This window comes from Oryzias latipes, chromosome 16 (assembly GCF_053564925.1).
Source record: "Oryzias latipes strain Hd-rR chromosome 16, Olatipes_Hd-rR_3.1".
Classification (NCBI taxonomy): domain Eukaryota; kingdom Metazoa; phylum Chordata; class Actinopteri; order Beloniformes; family Adrianichthyidae; genus Oryzias; species Oryzias latipes.
Genome location: NC_136252.1, coordinates 8033635 through 8057524, shown reverse-complemented (window position 1 = coordinate 8057524; position 23890 = coordinate 8033635). Strand labels below are relative to the sequence as shown.

The 23890-nt window shown below is 41.4% G+C and overlaps 2 protein-coding genes across 4 annotated transcripts in view; both read right to left on the bottom strand.

Annotated features, from left to right (window-relative positions):
* The window catches only part of spire1b (spire-type actin nucleation factor 1b), a 47308-nt gene extending 38902 nt beyond the window's left edge, over nt 1-8406 (bottom strand). For both annotated transcript variants that reach the window (XM_023964198.2, XM_023964199.2), the window contains exons 1-2: nt 7930-8406; nt 1686-1714 (exon numbers count right to left, since the gene is read on the bottom strand). In XM_023964198.2, coding sequence (XP_023819966.1) covers nt 1686-1714; nt 7930-8251 — 351 coding nt within the window. In that variant the 5' untranslated portion in view covers nt 8252-8406. The remainder of the gene's footprint in view (nt 1-1685; nt 1715-7929) is intronic.
* Nucleotides 8407-9413: 1007 nt separating this feature from the next.
* atp6v1c1a (ATPase H+ transporting V1 subunit C1a) lies at nt 9414-18647 on the bottom strand. 2 transcript variants are annotated; one of them, XM_004077629.5, is made up of 13 exons: nt 18475-18647; nt 17905-18066; nt 17403-17470; nt 16559-16644; nt 15451-15545; nt 15232-15323; nt 15066-15164; nt 14902-14970; nt 14658-14750; nt 14190-14283; nt 12892-12989; nt 11871-11997; nt 9414-9960 (listed from the first exon to the last, which is right to left on the bottom strand). In XM_004077629.5, the coding sequence occupies exons 2-13, from the start codon at nt 18034-18036 to the stop codon at nt 9862-9864; spliced, it is 1152 nt and encodes a 383-aa protein (XP_004077677.1). In that variant the 5' UTR covers nt 18037-18066; nt 18475-18647; the 3' UTR covers nt 9414-9861. The 2 variants fall into 2 exon arrangements, with proteins under 2 accessions (XP_004077677.1, XP_020565609.1); XM_020709950.3 differs by having other exon boundaries at nt 17905-18062; nt 18475-18639.
* Nucleotides 18648-23890: the final 5243 nt, after the last annotated feature.

Sequence of the window (23890 nt, the reverse complement as noted above, 5' to 3'; positions counted from 1 at the left end):
CTCCTGCAGACTGCTGCAATAAATGGAACATCTAACTCTCTCACCAAAAGCCAGATGTTTGCTTCATTTAACCCCATGTAGCTGCAAACATTATGTCCGATTTGGCCAACTGGATAAAGACGATCCCTGCTCAGAATTTTGCAATAACCAAAGCGCTTCCACGGTCATGTAATTAAAATGTGGTAAAGTTCTATTGCCAATCCTTAAAACGTACATCTTCTGTACCGTTTGTTCCCTTTGGGATCACGGGGTTGCTGGAGCCTATCCCGGCCACTCATGGGCGAAGGCTGGGTACACACTGGATAGGTCACCAGTTTGTCGGAGGGCCACAAATCACACACCAAGTCACACTCACATTCACTCTTATGGACAGTTTAGAGTAACCGATGAATCTATGAAGCCTGTTTTTGGATGGTGGGAGGAAGCCAGAGTCCCCAGAGAAAACCCACGCATACATGGGGAGAACATGCAAACTCCACACAGAAAGGTCCCCCATTGATGTTCTGGTTCAGGTCCCCCAGCCAGGCCTTCTTGCTGTGAGGCAGGAGCGCTAACCACTGTGGCACCGTGAAGCCCCCCCCCCCCCCCCCCCCCCCCCCCAATTCTTAAAATGTATGACAAAATCAAAAGCTAAGAAGTTTTGCCAAACGAATCTGTTCTGCTCTGTTTTTACACGCTAATTGTAGAACACCAACCATGTCGTCATCATCAACCATCCAATTTCAGAACAGGGGAAATTTTGAGACACCAATTAACCTATGAAGCGTGATTTGGGGCTGTAGGAGGAAGCTGGAGAAAATCCACACATGCATGAGAGGAACATGCAAATTCCACACAGAAAGGTAAACGAACCAGAGCTTTCTTGCTGTCAGGCAAGGGTGCTGTCATACTGTGACTCTAGTTGGTTTCTCTAACCACTACACCACCCTGCAGCCCTATCACCATTACTATCACCATGATGCTTTTTCATCACGGTAAAACAGTCATTCTAGTTTAAGAAAACCTTTTTAAACATGACATGGATTACAACCAAGCAAAAACCATCTCTACATGTTTTCATGACATAACAACAGTCATTAATGTTTAAGAAATAGTTGCGGAGCAACACATAAAAGCAAAATGCATAAACAAACAAATAAAGATGTAGAAAATACTACCAGAATGAGCACTAGAAAATAAAGCAGGAACAGGAAGGAAGAAGTAAAAGCCAAAAGCATTTGGAATGTCTCAGTGCAAATTCAGAAGCGTCCAGCAGCCATCAAAGTCACATCAGTACAATAAAGTTTAATTGATTAAAAAAATGCTGGTACTTAAATAAATGTAGGTTTGTATTGCAATGTACAAACAAGTGTGTAGATTTTATTTTTGTTATTAACATTTCTCTAATTGGTGTCTCCATTTCCATTTTACCAAATTCAGCATCTTCCCTCATGATAGTTAAAGTAAATCAAAGCCAACAAAAGCAGCCACAGGCATCACAGCAGAGTTTATAAGACATAAAGTCAGTAAATTTTTCTACGTTTGCTTGTTCAGATACAGATATATAGACCTTAATGTGATCCATAAAAGCCTGCAAGTGATGCATTCACACGGGCTGATACACAAGGAAAAACATGTTCACATTGCACTGCTGTGTTGATGCTGAAATGTCACCAATTCAGCAGAATTAGAGGGAAGTTACTCACCTCGGCTCTTGTGCAAGGACTGTGTTTACCTGTAAGGAGAGAAGACAACCATCAGAACAAGCAGCAGCCTGATTTACAAATGCATAAAAACATTACACACATGCAGTTGAAATTCAACATAAAAACATGAACAACTGAACAAAATTTTGCCTTTTTTTAGTCTCAGTAATACACTATGCCCAGTAGTATCTGTTAAGACAACTCCATTGAACAAATGTTATACGCTATATACCTGTCAAGGAACGGGGAGATTAAACCATTGGGTGCCATTTTTAATTAAATAAGAAAAGCCTTATTTTATAAAGGATGAATACACATAGATTTAAAATAGTTCAAATCCTAAATTCATGTAATTGTGATGATTATGGCCTTTAGATAATAAATGCAGTGTCTCAGTACATTTGCACATTGTGAAAGAATGTCAATGTCGGAAGCTCATGGTCTCACATTCTAATCAGCTAATTGCCTTAACACTTGTGCCATCTTGTGGGGTCCAGATGACCCCACTCCAACGTTAACGTGCCTCCAAGGCACGTTAACGTTGGAGTGGGGTCATCTGGACCCCACTAGACAGTGCGCTGGCCTTTTTTCTTCAATGTTTTGTGATCTTCACTGGTGTCCATGGATTACATGAAATCTTTCCACCTTTGTCATGGTAGGGAGAACACGTCAATGTAAGGGTGGGGTCATCTGGACCCAGCAAGATAGCACAAAGGATAAAACACCTGCAAAGGTTTCCTGAGCCTCAAAATGGTCTCTCAGTCTGGGTCAGTACCAACACAATGATAAGAAAGACTGCTCACAGAAGACAGTCATCGACACCCTTCACAAGGAGGACAATCTTCTGCAGGTTGTTCCTCAATAAACTGGTTGTTCACAGAGTGCTATTTTCAAGCCGATTTACAGAAAACTGAGTGAGAGGAAAAAGTGTGACAGGAAAAGGTGCAGCATGGGTCCCAGGGTGAAACTTTATGCAATCAGTGATGGTTTAGGAGACTGATCTTCTACTGGTGTCCTTTGGGTCTTCTGAAGTCCACCGTCAATGCAGACATCTACCAGGAAATTTTATTTGAAAAACTGTATGCAGACGCTGATTTTTATTTTCCAGCAGGACTTGGCACCTGGCAACACTGCCAAAGATGCAGAAGTAGCTCCAATGACCGTGGTGGTACAGAGCATTGACTGTATCTGAAAACTGGGCTGAATGACTCCTCCCCCTGGCGTTCCAAACAGGAAGTACCTGCTGGTTCCAAGAAGCCAAAATTCGATAGACTTCAAAAGAGAAGTAAACAGCTATTACTCAGTCATTCTATTGGTCAGAATAACCTCTGATACCTTCATTTAGCATATTCTTGATAATTTCTTTTCATATTTTTTCTGTTGTTCATGCTATCCAAGTTATAAACAGACCAATCAGATGCCTTGATGTAAGTATGTGCTGCCTGCTGGCCCCAATGTCCAACGTTTAAAATGTTTGATTGACATTTGTACGATGGTCCTGAAGTGCCAATCAAAATAAATCACACAACACAAAAACACATTAAAGATGACAAAAACAATTTGAAAAGGAAAATAAATAGTAAAAAAGCAACAGTACATTTTATTCTAAGCCAAAGCACAATTCCTCCCAAAATGAATACATGTCACGGTTTCTGTTTCTTTGCCCTTGTGGTTTGTTTCCTTTTTGTTCTGGCATGTTTTGAGTTACTTCCTGTTTTATTTTGTAGTGTTTCCTGGTTTGTTGTAGTTTTGAGTTTTACTTTGGTCCCCATCCTTCCTGAGTGTTTCCACCTGTGTCTCGTTTGTCTGCATGTATTTAAGTCTTGTCATTCCCTTCCTCCTGTGCTGGTCCATAGTTTGTAATTGTGCTGTTCCCTGGTTTTGAGTGTTTCTGTATTTCGAGTATTCTAGCCTGCTGAAGCAGTGGTTTTGGTTTTCTTGTAGTTTTTGTTATTAAACCCCCATTCCCTGCATCCTCCTGCCTCCTCTCCTCTCTGCGCCTGGGTACTTCCCTTCTCCCCCGTTACAATACATTTATAGATGCAAAAATATTTCCCATGAATCGAAATGAAATGTTGAAAAATAAAACACAATAAGAAACCGAAAAAGGTAGGTACCATGAGACATCACTGCTTGGAAGATGATATCCAGAATCACTATATGCCAGGTAATTTTCTGTTGAAATGATTGACAAACCTCATCATTCAATCAGCGTTTTCCCGTAATTCCTACCTTTTCAGATTTCCGTAAAAAATAAAGAAAACATTTTGGAAAACAAAAATAATGATTTAAGAAATTAAATTGAAATGTTAAAAATATAAAAAACAAATAAGGAAACCTAAATATCTACCTTTCCTGGTTTCTTATTGTGTTTCGTTTTTTTAACTATTCTGTTTGATTTCTGGAAATTTTGTTTTTTCTAAAAATGTTTATTTCATTTCATTTTTTTAGAACAGTGTTTTTGTTTCTAGAATTTCGTTTTGATTTCTACACTGTAATATTGTGTTTTTTTTGTATTGTTGTTATTTTTAATGTGTTTTTTTGCGTTGAGTGATTTGTCAGTCGTGTGATTTGCACTTCAGGACCACCGAACATTTGTGCCAAAAACTTCATTTTTTTAGGACATAATTATTCTAAACACTGGATTTTAGGATTTCATTGTCTGTAGCTGTAATCCTCAATATTACTAGAAAAGCAGGTTTAAATTGTTTCAAAATAAATGTAATGATTTTACATAACACATGAGTTTCACTTCTTGAATTAACTGACAAAAAAAGCCAAGTTTTTTCCAGGTATTGTAATTTTTTGAGTTGAACCTGTACGTGGAAGCATACGAATCTATACAGCCGGTCTTCATGTATTACTTCTTCTAGTGAAATTTAGTTTGAATAAAAGCTCTGTTTGGGTTTTGATCGTTTCATCAGTTTGAAGTTCATGTGACCATTGAAGTTAATACTTTCTTCAGGAAGCATGAATGTTCTCCCTTCAAAGTTCAGACACTTTTTAAATATTTCTCCAGGCCAAGTCGGCCCAGCTTTTACTTTATGAGCAGACAGGAGGCTAACAGATGACCCCCTTTGACAATGAGAGGTTTTATCCTGGACGACGCAGCAGAGCAACATCCCAGCAGCATCAGCATGACCTCAGCCTCAGCAGATTTAAATGACATGCTGCTGTGGGGTAAGCGGCCTCATTTCTGAACGCTGCAGTCAAATCAAAAATACCACCTTCACCAAAAACATCTTGTTGAAAAATAATTCATGGGGAAGGTTTCTCAATGAAGGGATTTAATTGAATATGAATCGTCAACAGTCACAGAAATTCTTCGGGATGGATGTGGATTTTGGTGAAAACAGGGCCTGTAGATGATTTCATTTGCACTTATTTTCAGGATACATTTTCAAATGTTGTCAATTTCTTAACAACTTACAATACTTACCAAAACACTTTAATTGTTTGCTAGTGTTTCATCTGTTCTTGCACTGGAAGGAAAAGAGTCAAATTCCTCTCTGAACATGACGAATGACCCCTTGCTAAATATGCCAGATCATCATCTGTCAGCTGCCAATGATACATTACGGAGTCCTGAACTGATTTCCGGCCACTCCACTCAGCTGCATCTAAATCTGGTTGAGGGGTGCCTCAGGGATCTATTTTAGCCCCACTCTAAACTACTTTTGATCTATTTTCAGAGTGTTCCCAGTAGTCTTTTAAATATGATTACGCCATTTTTAGCTAAAAACAAAGAAAACCTGTGTTGTTTTCTAGGGCATAATTTCTGCAGAGTGGCAGGAGTTCATTAGAAAATTGTGGGCCGGACCATTAACCCCGACCCCCCTTTCCCTTCCGGTTGCTGCGCTCGGATTAGGGAAAAGAAATTCTCAGAAACACAATCATAAGCTGAATTTTCTTTATATATCTGTCCTCCATCATCAGAAAAAAATTACAAGAACGTGTTAACAACACTAAAACCCCATTTTCACTGGAGTGGTGTTTAAATGCTGCAGATGAGGTCTTTTTTTCAAACTGACTATTTATGCAGATGATACACCAATCTCTTATTCTGTAACCCTTGTGCTATCCTAGCCACTTTAACATTGGGAGTTGGGTCATCTAGACCCACTAGACAGTGCTCTGAACCTTTTTTCTTCAATGATTTGTGATCTTCACTGGTGTCCATGGATTACATGAAATCTTTCCACCTTTATCCACCTTTGTCATGGTAGGGAGAACACGTCAATGTAAGGGGTCATAGGATAGCACAAGGGTTAAAGGTCTGTTCAACTCTTACTGGACCAATCCAAAGATCTTTGGATCTGGATGGAACTTAGTTTTATAGACTGAACAAAGATAAAATATGAATTATATTGTTGGTAGGTCCAATGTTTTTAGATGATTAGATTTTTCCCTATGGGGCTCTAAACTTATAAAAACCTTGCTAATATAGCCTAGAGTGATGTTCAACTCTGATTTTAAAGTTGATAAATAGATTACTTTGCTGTTAAAATGAACTTTTGACTTCTTGCTAAACCGAAGGGTTGCATGGCAACAGATGACTAAAAAGAGTTAGTCATACTTTCAGCATCCTACATTTAGGTTATTCAAATGTAATTTATTGGAAATAAAAAGAAATCATTGTTTTCAGTTTAAAGTCACAAATAAATACAAAGTTGAAGATGAGATCAAATAGTTTATCTATAGGTATCTTCAAGTGAGGGATTTAGAAAGCTGTAATGTCAACATATAAAAAATAAAATATAAAGAATCGTGAATGAGCTAAATGTAATCAACACACAAGAAGGTTTAACTGTAGTTTTCCAGTTATCTGAAATCAAAACATTTACAAGCCTTAAAAATGTTGTCTTGCAGCTTCTGCCTAATTGCTTTTGTATGGATTAGTTCATAGTTAAATTGAATAAACTGATGTGGGGTTGATATGTGGTTTCAGTGAAACCTAAGCTTTCATAAAGGCACAGAACAATCACTAATGTAAAGATATTAGAGGTCTCTGATGGCTCTAGACGTGGAGCTAAGCTGCAGATAATCAACCTTCCTGAAGTGGCACTTATCTGTATCATGAAGGACAGAGGGAAGACACCAAAACCATGAAGTTGTACTGCATCTACTTACTGGATATGCATTAGTCATGTCTATAATTATACAAAGTGACAATTCCTATGCAAAGCAATGAAAGACCAGACTCCCCCTCCTCCAGTGGTCTCATCCTTGACTCTAAAAATAGCCCATTCATGCAGCTCAAAGATGCTGCTCACATCCAGAATCAGCATCAGACCTCATCTGCTGCGTCTGTCAGGCTCAGATTTACCCCTTTGGGTTAATGAGACAAAGCTCGTGGGGCAGCTGTTTAAAGCGAGGCAATAAAACGGGCTCAGCAGTATTGCACACACCCCAAATCCATCAAGTAAACCATTCCAAAGAGAAATAATAGAGCATGAATTTAGATTGTTCAATGAGGCTGATAGAAACAAGCCTTTGGTTTGAGTGTCTGGGTTCAGAGACACACCAGCAGAATGAGGCAGGAGGGACGCTGCACACCAGAGCCATCTTTTCTGCTTGATTCCTTTCAGCCCTTAATGAAAAGACCATCTCATCAAGAAAATCCACCCGCTGTGCTCCAAATGAAACCAATGCTTCCCCACAGAAAAACACCGTATTGAAGAAGCTTCTCTTTGAATCAAGAGGCAATTATGAGGCAGCACATCTAATCATTGGGGGTTTCGGCTGTGTGAGGCCCCCGCAGGAGGCTCCAGAGGTACAGGGGGGATTCTGTAGTCACACGCTCTGAACAGCTGAGCCAAGGAGCACCCAGATCTGATCTGAGGTGGCAAAGGGGCAAACAGATCAGATCACATGGTGAGAGCCCACGTGGCAGCAGATGATGGAGGAAAACAGGGGAATTCAGACAGAGAGGTGACGGGGGTGACACCAGCAGGGATGGAGTGGGGGGCATTCCTTTGTTTACCTGTCAGCAGCTCATGTGGATGGACTGAAGCACTGAAACCCACCAATCTAGATTGGAGCACCAACATTTTAAAAAGCCTAAATAGGAGCTTACTCTGGCTGCCTGAATAGTCCCAATTACCGCAGTAATTCTCCATAAACCATAACAGAGGATTTTTAAGCTCTCCTCCTCCATTTCGGTTGATTTTGGGCCTTTTTACCAAAGAACACCATAAGGTCCTGGTGATGGACTCAGCTGCGATGCTTTGGATCAGTGTCGTACCTTCACAGTCCTGGTAGTCCATCCTCACAGACCCGTCCCTCTGGATCCGAACATCCCGCGGTCCTGAAATCCTGCGCGGAGCTGCCGCCGGTGAGGCTCCGGTGGCCGCCGCGCTCCTCCGGTCCGGGTGTCCCGTCGCCAGCGTCCGGCAGCACTGGTAGCACACCGCCCATGCCTGCTCCTCGTTGATGGGCTGGCTGTACAGCTGCAGAATCTCCTCCAAAGGCAGGTCCTCCTCCGCGGAGCTCATGCCGCTCCGCGGATGCTGATGCTGCTCCTCCCGGCGCGCGGCGGCAGCCTCCGTCGGTCGCCGCTCCGCCATCCTTTCATTCTCTCAGCGCAGGAGGAGCGAAGATGAGAGCAGCTCCAGGCCCGAGAGGAGGAGGAGGCGCGGGGGCATCGATGCTGCTGCACTCCTGGCGGGGCTGCTCCACCAGGTCAGGCTGAGGCGTCAGTCCGGCTCTGATGATCCGAGTCTGCGCAGTGAGAGCCTCAGCTTCTCCTCCTTCATCACATGATCTGTTCTTCTATACCTCCTCCTCCTCCTCCTCCTGCAGCCTGCAGGCCTCAGTCCATCTGGGTCCTCACGGAGGTTTTGACTGCATATATTAAGCTCCCTCACATTCACTCAGGAGGAGGATTTCAACACACTAGAAGTCCATAATGCAGAATCAGAAAGTTTTTGATCCTCTTTTTAGCTTCAACTTCACTGTCTGATCCAGATCAGACAGTGAATTATATTCATTCAGACCAAACAAAAGTCTGATTACAGCACAAAACCTTTATGTGCATGGCCGGATATAGGCCTGGGCAAGTCGGGGCCCCCTGAATGATGTAACCGCCCCCCATAATGTGAAGGCCTGCAAAAATCCACAATTAACTAAAGAAAGAAAATTACCAAAAAGCCAAAAACAGACACAAAACATAACCAACAAAATAAATGAAAGGTACGGTGAAAGTGGCAAAACCATAACCATGTTAAAATTGAAATTCTGCAAAGACAAAGTTGAGAAGCTCAGAGTCAGCAGACACAGTAGTTAAAGTTCATTAATAATAATCACATCTTCCAACGAATGTATGACATATTGGGAGTTTGGATCCAAATGATTCTTTAATTTACCCCTAAAAAGCGGAGAATACAAGTGTCTGATGGGTACTAGTGCTTTACAGTGAGCAGCTGCTGGTTCTAATCCAGTTTGGGGGCCTGATGCGGATCACTCGCTTGCTTTCAATGGTTCATTTTGGATTTTTCTTCGAGAACCTGACAAACGAAAGATGCAACCAAGCTAGAAAGTCACGCAGTTGTCTTTAAAGTGAAGAAATTCTGGTGCTGTAGGTAATATCTGACAAAAGTTGAGTTCTCCTAGAATCTACCTACAGCTCTGCACCACACTCACGGGGCTCTCCACCATTTCCACGGCAAGCGCTGAGGCACAAACCTGACGGATTCTAGCATGACATCAGAGAAAAGCCACAGCTTCGTCTTTATTTAAATCATATTTATTCATTTAGGGGTTTTACACAGTATTCACATATAGATCTGTTGAACAGCAAATACACAGAACGAACACTCAAACAAGATCCTCTGCTTTACAACACAGGCGGTGGTCCCCAGTGCTCCCAGAAGCATGTTCTCTGAGCACCAGTATCCCATCATGTCAACAGCAACACAAGCAAAGCTATGAACACACACGCAGAATGACAGCAAATATACATCTCATTATTATGATTCTTTTGTTTCATTTCACATCAAAAGAGCAAAGACTGTAAACAAAAACATTTCAGTGATGTTTGGTTGGAAAAGTGGTGGAAGCTTGATGATGAGCCTTTTCACCACGAGGAATGAACATGCAGCGGTTGGGTGAGGAAAGGGCTGATGGACGCCACAGAAGCAGGAGGGGAGGAGGGAAAAACGCCACGGTCAGCCAGAGTTTACACTTTGAAATCCAGCAGGTTGCAGTCGATCTTGTAGTAGACGTAGGGATAATACTCCTGCTGGCTCAGGTTCAGGCCTGGGATGTCCATGGCAGTCTGAGGAGGAAAAAAAAACACTTCAGATATTTGTGGGAGAACGATTAGGAACTGTTGAGCACAAACAATGAGGCACATAAATATTTTAGCACCCTGTTCCTTTGCAAATTCTCCCACTTAGAAATCATGGTGGGGTCTGGCATTTTCTTAGGTACATGTGAGGCACATAATATTTGAAAAAAGTCTGAAAATTACATTGAATGATTTTTTTTAATGGTTTATTTTTACGCTACTGTATGCAAATAAGTATTTGAACCCCTATATTTCAGCTTGAATTCTGACCCTCAAAGACCTGTTAGTCCACCTTTAAATAGTCCACCTTTATTATCCTAAACTAGAAGCACCTGTTTGAGGTGGTCAGCTGCATCAAGACACCTGTCCACGGCATACAACCAGTAAGACTCCAACTACTAACATGGCCAAGACCAAAGAGCTGTCCAAAGTCCTGCAGGCCCTGGCCTGGGTGGCGAATGGGATTGCCCGGGGGGCGGTTGTTCTCTTTCTGCTACTATGTGGGTATTGGGGGTTTTCTAGCTACCGCTGCTGCTATGGTGGGGGTCTTGGTGTGGGGATGACTGGGCACGCTCCTTCCTTCTTTTTACATTCCATCATCCATTTAAGAATAACATATACAATAACTTGAGCACAGGTGTCACAGGCTCACCTTTGCACTAATAGTTTGCGTGATTGAATGAAATATTTCACACTAGTTGGTTTGAAGGCATAAGTATGCGTGTGTGAACATTATTTGTATTGTGTACATGTTGACATGTTAATATTTTTGGAGCCATCAGGTATGTGTTTGAGTGTATGTGTGGACAGGCCCCAGCCTTATAGACGTGTATTACATCTGAACCTCACTGTAATGATTATAACCATCCAGCAACTTGTTACTTTATGCTGCTACATGGTTTTACCCCCCCCTCCTATAATCACCCTCCTATCCCCCCCTCTCTAATATCCCTCTCTCTTCGTCCCTCCTTTTCTTTTCCGTCCAACACAAAAGATTTTCAAATATGATTAAAATGAATAAAGTTTGGCCTCGATTACAAAAGGGGTTTATTCAGACATACCTCTGGTTTGTCAGAAGATTCATAACCCCTGTTGTTAAAGTAAAATCTGTCCAACACAAGAGGCCTTCAGCTCTCATCTGTTTGCTCAGCTGTTGGACAGGGCAAGTTAAAAAAAAAAAGAACATCTTTGGACGAAGCTCATTCTGTTTCTTAGAGACAGCCCAGAAACCTGACTGATCTAGAGAAGATCTGTGTGGAGGAATGGGCCAAAATCCCTCCTGCAGTTTGTGCTAACCTGGTGAAAAACTACAGGAAACGTTTGAGCTGTGGAGTCACAAACAAAGGCTACTGTACCAAATATAAACATTGATTATCTCATGTGTTCAAATACATCCTCCAATCAGTGATGTCCCATAGTACCGACCTTTTCCAGTCTCTTCTTGTGTTTCAATTTTTAACATTTCCTTTTGATCTTCTGGAAAAAAGAACTTTTCAGAAATGTTTATTTTGTTCAGCTTGTTCATTTAGAATAAATTCAGTTGTTTTACTTAATGTAGAGTTTTTTTCATTAAACTTTCATCTCTGGGTTCAGGATTAAAACGAACGAAACAAGAAGATTTAATGAAGATGAAAGTTTTATGAAGAAACCTCTACACTCACATTCAGTGATTCCCGCTGACTGAACAATCCCATCCCACCTCAGGATGAACTCAACTACAAGAATCTCCTGGTGTTTCATTTTAAATGTTTCCCATATTTTAGGAAATATATTAGAGACATTCTCCACAGAGTGTTTTAATAATTGCTGTTTTAGGATTAGAAGCAGATTCCTCTTAATCCAATTCCCTGTAAAATCCTCTCATTTAAGTGTTGTTTGGAGTGCAGTGAAGCACTCACATCCATGATCGCTGCTGCGCTGCTGTCCAGGTGTTTGTACAGGTCGTTCAGCACCTCCCTCAGCTTCTTCATCGTCTTCTTGTTTGGCTGCAGGAGCATCGCCTGGAAGTTCACCGGCAGTCCGTATCTGGAGGAGAAGAGCCCAGGGCAGCAGCAGAAAGGGAGACAGTGTTTTCATTTCATCTCACAGGTTGTAAGTGAAATACTGATGGAAAACGTGGAATATCCTCTAGGAAAAGCCATGATGGTCGGTTAAAAGTGTTCTGGATTTTAAAAGAAGAGTCGAACTAAACTACTACTACTAAAAAGTACATTTAATGTCATTTGTTTGCATGAATTGAGTTTATTATATGGTGGATCATCCTCTGTGTTCAGGAGGCAGTGCATAACTAGTGTGCTTGTGCCTGTCCCAAGCCCGGAAAATGGCCATTAAAACTTTATTAGCAGCATCCTGGTAACATTAAACAGGCGGTTAATGAACAGTCTGCGTTATTATTATGGTCTGTGGAAACAATTACCCAATAAATCTGTATTTAGAGTAAAGACTTTTGGGTTTTTTTCTGTTGTATGCAGATCTCTTTTATTTTGAAGTCCAGGCTCTTCTTCTGTTTTCTCTCTGGATCCTTTCTGCGAAAAGAAACTTTCCAAAAATGTTTGTTTTTTGTTTACTTTGCTAGTTTGGGGGTTTTAACTTAGTGGACGGAGCCGCTTTAAGAAAGTAGAGGATGTATTTTCTACACGTGACCCACTAGTGAATGCGGTGGAGAGAATCCAGTAGTTTTCCAAAATAAAACTTCCTTCAGAATCAGATTAGATATAAAATTGCATGTAACATGTATGTCGTGTTTTTTTCATCTTCGGCCCGGGAACCGAATGTCCCACAACCCGGGGGTTTGGGACCACGGATTTAAAAGAAAGAAAGCCAAATCATAAACTTTGACATTGGAAGATTGATCAGTTTCCTAAAAAAAAAGTAGCAAGTCATACTGGACTACAGCTGTGCAGGTGAACGGATAAATACCTCAGAACCGATTCCACAAACACCCGCAATGCTTTGATGTGAATCCACGCAATGAAGGCTTCACTGAAGTTCACTTTGAGCCACCGAACGAGGGGACCCTGCAGAGAGGAGGAGCATGGACCTCATCATCAACTGTCAGTTCTCCTAAAATGACAGCTGATCTGATTCAAAAGAAGCTTTCAAGTGGAAAAACTTTTAGCTTACAGAAAAGGCTGAGTGGTTTGGGCTTCACAACCCAATTGCTTCAACTATTCCTTTTTTTTTTAACCCTGGAGAACAGAAGAACAATTTTCTTCTGGGTTTTTAAAGTTAGCTGGATTCATTTTTTTGTTTGTATTGAGGAGCAAAAATTAACAAAGGCCAAAGGATTCACAATAAACACATAAAACAAAAAAAAATAAGCCTTTTATTATTTATTTAAAGCAACAGTGGCCAAAATTGATTGAGTTCTCCAGGATTAAAAGAAGCTTTTTAGGTTTTTTACAAAACAGTCCTCCATAAAAGGATCCGTTCATTTACATTCTAATTTGTCTACTCTAATATAATTGCAGCCATGAGAAAAGTCTCAAGTATAATTTGGAATAAGAATAATGCTTTCTCTGTAGGAATGTTTTGCACAGAAAGCCTGATTTAATGTACAGTGTTCCTTCGTTTATCCAGGGCGTTACGTTCTAAAAAAAAAACACAGGAGGTAGAATCTAGGAAGTGGGACTCTAGATGTTTTAAGTTTGTAAAACTCCTTACTACAAACTTTTTCCACTTTTCTCAGACAGACATGAACATTTTCACACGTTTCTCTCTGGTTTAAACTGTTAAAGTTCAAACCTTCATAGAAAAATACGTCCAGGATTAAAGAACGAAAATAAAGAGAATTATGACAATCTGGCAAGCTGAACACATTCTGGACAGGAGACACGGCACAGAGGAGATGGATTGACAAGGTCTATACCCAATCAGGATGCAGAACATAAAGCACTGGGGGAAAAAAAGCAGGTGAAGCTGCACAAAGAAAATCTGCACAATAGCAACACTGAGAACGATGAGCCGCGATATACCGAGGGAACACTGGATACATTTTCTTAAAATGCATCTTCCTGAACACAGAAAGTGTTCTAGAAAACTGACTTCCAGGATCCGTCAGAGTCATCCTAAGGATCTAAAGCAACGTTCCTGACCAAATCAGAATGGAGCTCCAGAGGATGTGACAGAAGCATGATGCAGGAAGCAAAGAACACATGACTGCACCGCTTTAAATCTGAAGGCGATTGTGAAACTTCCCCTTTGCTCCCTCCACTTACAAACTGCTTCTTCTTGTCGGTGGAGAGCCGCGTCATCTCCTCCTTGTCTGCCTTCATCTCCTCCTCGTTGTACTGAAAGTCTCTCACTGTGAACCTGTGAGGGAACAGATCTCCTCCATTCAGCCACAAACACACACACCGGCTCTTGGTGCAGAAATGTCTCAGCTTTCCTCTACAGCGTCTGAAGCGCGGATGTCTTAGCCTTCTTTGACGTGATAGAAAAGCAGATTCAATGTAGTTCGTCTTTGACCTGATCAATTTTAAAGAGGCAACAAATTCTGCAGAGTCAATGGAAAGATGTAAGAAAAAATCCAAGCTTTGAATGCCTGACATCTATATCAGACACTTTCCTGTGTCTGGTACTTTCCGTGAATGTACACGGGAGGATTCTAGAGTCAGATGAAGCAGATTTGTTTCTGGACTTCTGAGACCTTCAGCAGACGTTTTGTGTGACGGTTGAACTCTCACTTGTTCTCCCTGGCTTTGTGTTTGAAGTCATCGATGGCTTTCCTGAAGAGAGTGACACTGAAGAGCCCGCTGTCATTGTCCTCATACAGCAAACTAAACACACAAATAATCCTTTTTAGTTCTGCAAAGAAGTTAGCTAAGAAAAAAATATACTTTCAAAACTCATCTGTGGGGAGAAATAGAAGCACCGGTGAGGATTAAAATCAGTGCTTTGGTAGAAAAACGGCTCCATTCACTGACTCACTTTGAGGATCGAGGCACCACCATCTCAGCCAGAGTTTCATACGTTTTCTGCCAGTCTGAGTACGACGTCCTAAAATGACAGAACGGCGTGATGCAAGTCACCGACGTACAGCAGCTTTGTGTAACCATCTCAGACTAAATCAGGTCGGGATTCTGCGAGCTCACTTCGGGACCACCACCAGCAGAGTGATCAGGTACTCCGAGTCCAGAACAAAGTTCTCCTTCTTGACTATGTCGGCCAGGCTCCTGGTCAGCAGGCTCCCCCTGGTGGCACATCGGTGTTACAACAACACAAATATGCAAACACATCTGGCCAGACTGCAGCACCTACGCGTTCTTCCGCTCCAAGTTCTGCAGGTTTCCTTTCAGGTTGTTATAGGCTGAAGCTCTGGCCTTCAAATCGTTGTCAATCTGGGTGACTTGCTGTGAAAAACATGAAAAAGCAGGTAAATGATAGAACAGGAAATATCTGGCTAAAACCAAAATAAGGCTAAACCTAAATAAACAAAAGAAAACTTAATGAAGACAAATCTAATCATTTGTTTCTCACCTTAGAGATAATTTCAGAGATGTTTTTGAGTGACTGTTTGATTGGATATTTGGCCATGTCCCATTGAAATCTTGTGATGTAGGTGATAAGATCAACTGCAGGCAGAAAACAACACGAGTAAGGCGTTGATCCGGTACATTCAGGTTCATTTTTATTTATAAATGAAGTTTGATTGATTGATTGATTCCCCTTTGTTCACAATTCCTAAATATTGCAAATAATCTGAACTCAAACTTTGTAATTTTGGAAGAATACTACAAAGTACTAATAATAGTCAAAGCAGAAAACAATTTAATGCAAAAGTAATTTCATATATAGATATAATTTCAAGGGGAAAAAGTAAATGTATTCTACAAGGCACGCACAAACACAAACAATTATGTGTATCTATGTGTGGAGCACAACCACTTCACACTTAAAGCTAATATAAAGCAGTTTAAGAACCAATAAATGATTATTTATAACTATGTACATATATAAAACAAGCAGTGATACATCTGTCAATATTTTTGAATAGAAATCTGAATTGTGTAGGAATTCAGTTGGGTGTGTCGGATGTTCACATGTGTGTATTTATGGAACCCTTCAGTTATGAACCACAGCTTTGACATCTTTCCAATAACTGAATTAAAACAGTGCTGCATTTTCTATGTATAACAATTTTAACTTCTACTATTTTTGACAGCAGCATTTACGTGTTCTTTTCAAAATAAAATACATCCAGTGTCAAACAGGATCCTCCTGCTGCAGCAAATTTACTTGCAGTTAGATTTTGTGATGCAATTTTATACTTTAAGAGTCTTTTGACTATGAACAGCATGAGAGCTTTAAACTTATTTTAATAATAAACCACTCTGAGTTTTTTTTTTAAACATCTCTGCAGGAAATCTGTTCACTACATAAGAACGTTCCTGCAGCTGCTAAAGTCTCGGAGAAGAACGCTGAACTCTCTACTACTTTAGATTTGTTTGGAAACACTTAAAACAAAGAAAAGCCTTTAAATTCTATAAAAAACACATTTCCGTGTTTCGCAGGTCCATTATTTCATTCATAAACCTTTTATTTCCATTTACTTGAACTACCCTGGGTCACAGAGTGTCAAACTGACCTCCGTTGGCCAGCAGGTTCTCCTGCACTTTGTCTCTGCTGTCCTCCAGCACATCGGCCATGTACTGAGCCACCTTCTTCACCACACTGTCAACAGTCAAGAGACAGCAGGTCAAGTCACGCCACCGCAGGCTGCACACACACACACACACACACACACACACACACACACACACACACACACACACACACAGCGGCTGCAGGCTGCACTGGCCCTTCTGCAGCTCCTCACCTCCAAATAGAACACAACATCAGAAGGATTCACACACTCCTAATGCAGTCATTTTCGGGCCAGACCAGAAGATGACAGAGAGTTCAACAGTTTTTCCTGACACATCAAAGCAGGACTTCAGTGTGAAGCCAAGACAAAGAGTTTGTCGTTTCACAACAAATGTTCCTCTTTTATTGTGTTAAATCAATCTGACACATTGTTTCAGGACATTTTTAATCCGTTTTTTTTTTTTACTTTTTGCCCTCTCCCCAAATAAAACTAGACAGATGCCAGAGTCCAGACACACAAACGTGTTAAAGTTGTTCTTTCTTTCCCACAGTGGTGGGAATGTCCGCAGAGGAAGAGGAGCAAAGCTGTGTGTCAGTATTTCCTCAACAACACCATCTAAGTCATGCTGCATAAATAGGACTAAAGAAAGAGCGGCCAACGTCCCGCCCAACTGTAAGTGGACACGTTCAGAAAGCGGCGCCCACCAGACTCTCCCTGTGAAATTCCTCGTCGTGGCACGGTCAGGAGGGATTAGAGGTTAGAGAGCTGGCTCCATCACAGATGCTGACCAGAACATGGAAGATTTCTATGAACTTCCAGAAATCAGAAAAGCCAAGTTCCATACCTTTCAACGAAGGAATCTAATTTGGCCAACTCGTCTGAAAGCCCAACCAGGACATCAAGAGTTCCAACCTGTTTGGGGACAAAAAACAAACAACAAAAAGTCATTTTTCCCACTAATGGCCAGCAAGTCCAGAGATTTATGTAATTTTGAAGTAGGATCAGTGAGTCTCTTTTTAACTGGCAACATCTGAGGCTCAGGCAGCCTACAGTGACGTCCAGGGGCCTTTGTAGGTTTAGGATGGCGCCTTTTTGTTCAGACCTGTTCATGCATGGCTAACTGTTCCACGATGACTTGACAGACTGGCATGGAGGCCGGGTCAGCGGGGTGGCTGCAGCCTCTGCACAGAGTCATCGAGCCGTGGAGCTGGGCGGTTTGCTGGATAAACTGTCATCTTCAACATGCAGGCGGCCGGTCTGCGCAGACAGTGCTCTCCAGACGGACCAGCTGATCGAGCTTGACGGCGGATCCACAGGTGAGGGCTGTGGCGAAACGGGAAACGTACCTTCAGATCTGGGATGCTGAACTTGTGGTTGACGGAGAGGTTGTTGGTCCGTGTGGTGGCTGCCATCATTTTGTCCCACGTCTGCTGGCAGGTCTTCTCCCCCGGGGCGGAAATCAGCCAAAACTCTGTCATGTTTGCAGAAGTGGAGCAGCTAGAAACTTCCTGAAGGAAACATGGATTATGTTGATGATGGTGCCACTTCTAGATGACCCGCTCCTAGTCATCCACAGAACCGTGTGTCTTAACGGCGAGGCTATAGCTATATTTGTGGTTCTGCGATAATAATGTGTCCATGTCTGTTCAGAACTTTGGGTGACATGATTAAAGCAGCCTTTTGATCCCCTTTAAATGTCTATTACAGTTATACAGCCTATTTCATCACAGTCAAGGGACGCTACAAAGCCGTAATAAATCCTGAACCACCTCAGAAAAAAACACAGCAACAGCCGCAAAAGATGGTTGAGGTCAAGCAGCATCCAGCAGGGATTAGCTAACGCTAGCCCCCTAAGCTAGTTCCTCTGACAACAACAACAAAGCTGGCGGTCGGTCGTCACGAACGCTTTCACTCACCCGTATATCAAAGGCGTGGGCGTTACGTGTCGAAATGTGTGTCTTTAATGTTTTACGGCTTGATAATTTTCATAGCTGCCATTCAGAGTTGATCGTGAGGTCTCCTGACAGCAGCATCAGAGTCAGCTGATCTGCTGGAGAGGAACCGGAAGGCCTCTCTCTCACGCGCCGACGAACCCAACAGCGGCCTCTGCTGGCCGCCGCGGGCTCTGCAGCGTCGCGTTGAGCCTCGTTCGTGAGCAGATGACAGAACTTCCAGGGCTGGAGTGTCTGCATAACTTACGGCCGATTACCTGGAACAAGTGTGTCCAGCCAATTAGAACATGCCAGAGCAGTTCATGTTTAGAAAAAATGGAAAGGTGCCATCTATCCTCAGTTTTTAACCTATGACAATCTCTAATTCTTTCACAACCCTGACAGATTTTGTTTGGAAAGTCTACCCTCTTTGACTTTTATTTCTTATCTTATTTAAATATTTTTTTTATTTTTTTTACAATTGTTGCTCACCAAGTTTGATTCACGTCAATAATGCTCTGAAGTCCTGCTCTGGAGAAATTTGTATTTATTGTGTTTTTAACATGTTCCTGTGGCATATTTCTAATGCTGGAGGACATATTTTAAGAAAATTAAGCTCAAAGTTGCAGTTTTGAGTATTTCTTTATTCAAATCATCGTGATTCGGGAGCAAAAAAAACCCTGTTTGAAAAAGGTGGCTGTTTGTGACATAGTAAATACAATGGGTGGGCCACAAGCTCATGGCCCCGCTCCACAATGGGGATAGTAGGGGAGCGGGGTTGCTCCACCCCAGTGATCCCCCACACAACTCAGACGGGAATTTCTGATGAACTCCTGCCACTCTCAAACTATGTCCTGGAAAACAACAAAAGTTTTTAGATTTTAGCCAAAAACGGCATAACAAATGAAAGTAGATCAAAAAATGATCAGAGTGGTCCTTTGATGTTAAGGTTTAATTATTAGGTTAGGCTCTACTTTGTGTTTCTGTCTTTTACATGGTTAATTTTATTTTTTTGGGAAGGTTGATTGTTTTTCTTTGTGTGTTTTGTCAGTAGGGTTTTTTTTCTTGCATCCCTTTTCATATTGCGCAAGTGAGGAATCTTTTTCTCATACTATGGTGACTTTTTGCTCTTTGCTCTTTGCAGAAGCTCTGTGTGCATCTTTCTGCAGAAACTGCTTATAACCAAGATACACCACTCACAGTAAGTTAGGGATATTGTGAAAACCTCAGTGGATGTCATTTGTTTCACTGCACAAATTTTGGGGATAGGGTGGTTATGGTATTGTGGTGACAGACACCTAATTTAGTGTTTCCCACATTCTTGTCTCACTGTGTTCAGTGTGTCTAACTTATTGGAGCCCAAACCAAACATTTTAAAAGAAAAACATTTCCAATGTGGTATCAATGTCAACATTCTTTGGGTATAAAAACCTGATTTTGCCAGTAAGTCACACCAAGATCATCATTCAAACAGCCATAAACACACCACGCCGCTTACCGGACGAGCAGCACCATCTATCCACAGCGCAGCTTCAGGTTGGTAGTGGGCAGTCAGATGTCACAGGTGAACTTGTCTGAAAGTGTCATCAGCAGACTTGCTTCAAGGTCCAGAACTACTGTCAGAGTTAGCGACAGATCACAACCATGACCAGTAAGGACCTCTGCCCTCAGACATGGTTTAGCAAACGCCACACTGCAGGCTCCAGGCCTGTTTCCCAGATGTGAGGGAGACTAGGGTTTCCAGACAAACCATTCACAACCAAGACCACCGCTTTGACTGGAATGAAAGACGACTGTTGCAGGTGTCCACTTTACAGTAGACACAGAATAATGTGACCTGGACAATGCAGCAATGGTCTACCACCCTGTTCTTTGATGAGTGTCGGGTCACCTTGCATAGAAATGATGGTCGTCAGCGTTGCTGGAGAAGACGAGGTGAGCGATACGTCGAGGTCAACTTGGTGCCCAAGGTTAGCTTTGGTGGAGGAGATGCAACAATTTGGACAGGCATCACTGGTCAACATAAAACCCATTTGGTTATTGTTGATGGTCCAGTCACTGCAGGTTCTTTCCTCAGAGATATCACAAAACCATCATCGTCCTCCAATTCCACCAGCACACCACCAACCTTCTGTTCATGGATGATCATGCTCCACCACGTGGTGCAAGAATTGTCACGGCCGAACTTCAGGATGTGGGAGTGGCTCACATGGTTTGGCCAGCAATGACCTCTGACCTGAACCCCACAGAGCACGTCTAGGACCAGCTGAAGCAGAGACTGGATGATGGTTCCCCCAAGTGACCTGGGAGAATTGCATGTATCACTTGTGGAAAACCGGGATACCTCAGTAAAGCAACATGAGCCTGGTGAGGGGCAGGAGACACTGCTGTCACGCTGTCACTGCAGCAAATGGTGGAAACACTGACATGGTTGATGTTTGTTATTTGGGCCTATCTTTACTATTAATTTCTTCTTATTCATTATTAGTAATACTAAAAGGTAACTTTTACGTATTTGTTAAAGCTTGAGGCAAGAAGTAACCCAGGAGCAGGGAGGACTTGAATCCAAATAGTTGGAGAACCGAAATGTTTAATGACACAAAAACTCACCACAAGCATAGGACTCAAAAATATCAACAAGGTGTCAGGACTAAACAGGACACTGAGACATCGAAAAACCAACCGACCACTCATTAAATACCTAAAATGCGGCAATACTGCTACCCTGCACTAATCGTAACAGTATTTAATTAAAATTCAGACCAAATAGGAAAAGCACTCGTGAAATAAACACTATCCCTAACTTATTGTGAGTATGTCTTCTACGAGGTAGTTTAAATTTTACCATTTTAATTTAGCTTTTATGACTTTCAGGGAACTTTTACCAATCTTTAAATGCATCTCTTCTGTGATTCATTAGTAATTAAGATGAGTTTTTACCTTGAGCTTCCTCTGCTCACCTGATTCTAGGCTCAACCTGGACAGGTTTCTGTAAAAATGAACCCTACTAAGTTGTTACATGACAGAAATGACATTGAAATTACTTCATTTTGAGAAAAGTAAGCATGTCTATGAAGACTCTCATTCATCCAGGTAGATTCCATCACAGTAGTAGGTTTAAAGGTTGTCATCTGGACTTGTTTGAAATGTTAATTCTGAAAGTTTCAGAATTGACAAAGCCTTTTGGATAAGAGGTGAAATGTCTTCAACTTGACAAAAAACAAAACAAGTCCATATGACAACCTTTAAACCTATTGAGAAAAGTAAGCAGGCCATTGCAAGTAGAGTACATGTTTGTTTGTTAAATATCCTGGATTTGAAGACCTCCACCCCGGACTTGAGCCATGCTCCACATCCCACCAGCTTTCATCCTGCATTAGATAAAGAGACTAAACTTGATGGGTGCTAAGTCAGCAGCACCTCAGGCTGCAAAGTTGCTAAAGTTAGATAAGTTGGGTCAGGCTTCCTGACTATGGGTGTCTCCTGTGCAGAAACTGAGGGAAACGCCCCCATAGGGACATATTTATGGTTCAGTGGGTCTGGGGTTCATTGTTTGAGACACAATGCTTGGTCTGTCTGGAGCCAACCCTTGACATCAAACGACGGGGCTGAGTTTGCCCATGGCTGGCAACAGGCCAGTCTGCAGAGATGTTATCGGGACACACACGGTGCAGTCGGGCATCGTGCAGACGGCAGGCTGTGCTGGGAATTGAACCTGGCCCCATCAACTTCAATGACAGAAAATGGGACCATTAGCAGAGTTTTTTTCACATGTCCTGTTATTTGTGTATCACAAAACGATCTGGAATGAAGTAATCAGTCCTAAGAAGAGGCTTTTAAAAAGTGTGTTGTAGGCCCTTTCATTGTCTTATCTACATTTTAGAATGACATGAGGAATAATGATTTATTGAAAAATAATGCAACGTAAAGGTGTTTTATTACATTTCAGAGGGATGGTTCCTCACAGCGAGCAGTCCTGCTATTTAAACCGGTCATGATGATCTGCCCACACACTGTATGGACTGGCAGCACTCACACTATGGAATATTTGGCAAAAATCTCCTCAATTTTCACATGTCAAAGTGCTGCATTTTATAGTAATAAATACATGTTTGTAATTTCAACAACAGCTTTGATTTTCCTACACTTTTTACTTTTAGTTCATAACTCAAAGGTAGAGGAAGTTTTGATTGAAGTAAGAAATGTGTCTCTGTAAAAAGGAAATAAAGGTGAAATGAACACATTTTTTATATGTATTATTGTTTGACCAGAATGGGATATCTTTCTATATTTCTCCACCCCTTTGATACTATTGTGCTACATGACATATGATGGAGAACCCACGGATAAGTAATGTTCTTTTTTTTCTTTTTTTTATTTAAAGGGTGTTTTTTTTAAAGGAAAAGAAGAATTTCTGTTTATGTTTTTGTGGATGTGATTATTTCAGAATAGCTTATAGGTTTTCTCGTTTCGTTTCTGGCTTCTGTTTCTTTGAGGAGCTTTCTGTTGTTTTTATTTTTCACTGCTTAACATTCAGGTCAGTGTGAGGACAGGTTTGTTTGGGGATTCTTTCTACCCAGCAGCATTCCCTGGCAAACAGGGGAGAAACCACTTTAGAGGGGGCAAATCCAGAGCATTGCATAACGCCAGTTTATATGCAGGTCCACATGTTGACTTGATCAAATGTTATTTTAATATTTCTTATTGTTGTAAGCCGTTTATCTTTGTTGGACATAAAGTATATTTTAGACTAAATTATTGAGCTGATGTCATCAGTTTGTAATGTTTGCAAAAAACACAAAATGTGTGCCGCACAATGCAGTCACTGGAGTATTTGCCCGCACTGTGGGTGGTATGTGGCTGTGATGCCTATTATAATCCAAACAATGGATATTAAAAGCCACGCTTTACTGGAAACCACTTCAGATGCTATGTGTGATTAGCCTTACGTGAGCATAGCTGGAGAAAGCCGGCACAAAACACGGAACAGCTGTTTTTGTTTCATTCTGAGGAAAGACGCAGCTTCTGCAGCCGTCACAATGGGCCCTCAGCAACACTTGTATTAGTGAAACAAACATTGCTATTGTGTATTTTTTTCCCAAAGGACCATTCAGAGCCTGTCAAGCCATCTAAAAAATTTCAGATATGCGGCTTAAAGAAATGAAATACATTGTGAACTTTCACTAAAGAACAAGAATATGATGTCATTTAATCAAGAAATTATTTAAACTGAAAAAATATATATAATATAGAGGGCTACTGCAAACAAGGGCTGCAGATAAGGTTACAGTGTTAAATAGCTCCCCACCTGTTTAAATCAGCAGTGATTGTTTTTACAATTTTTCAGACCAAGTACTTCTTTACAAAAAAAGGTTCTAATAAAAAACAAAAGTTTGTCTCT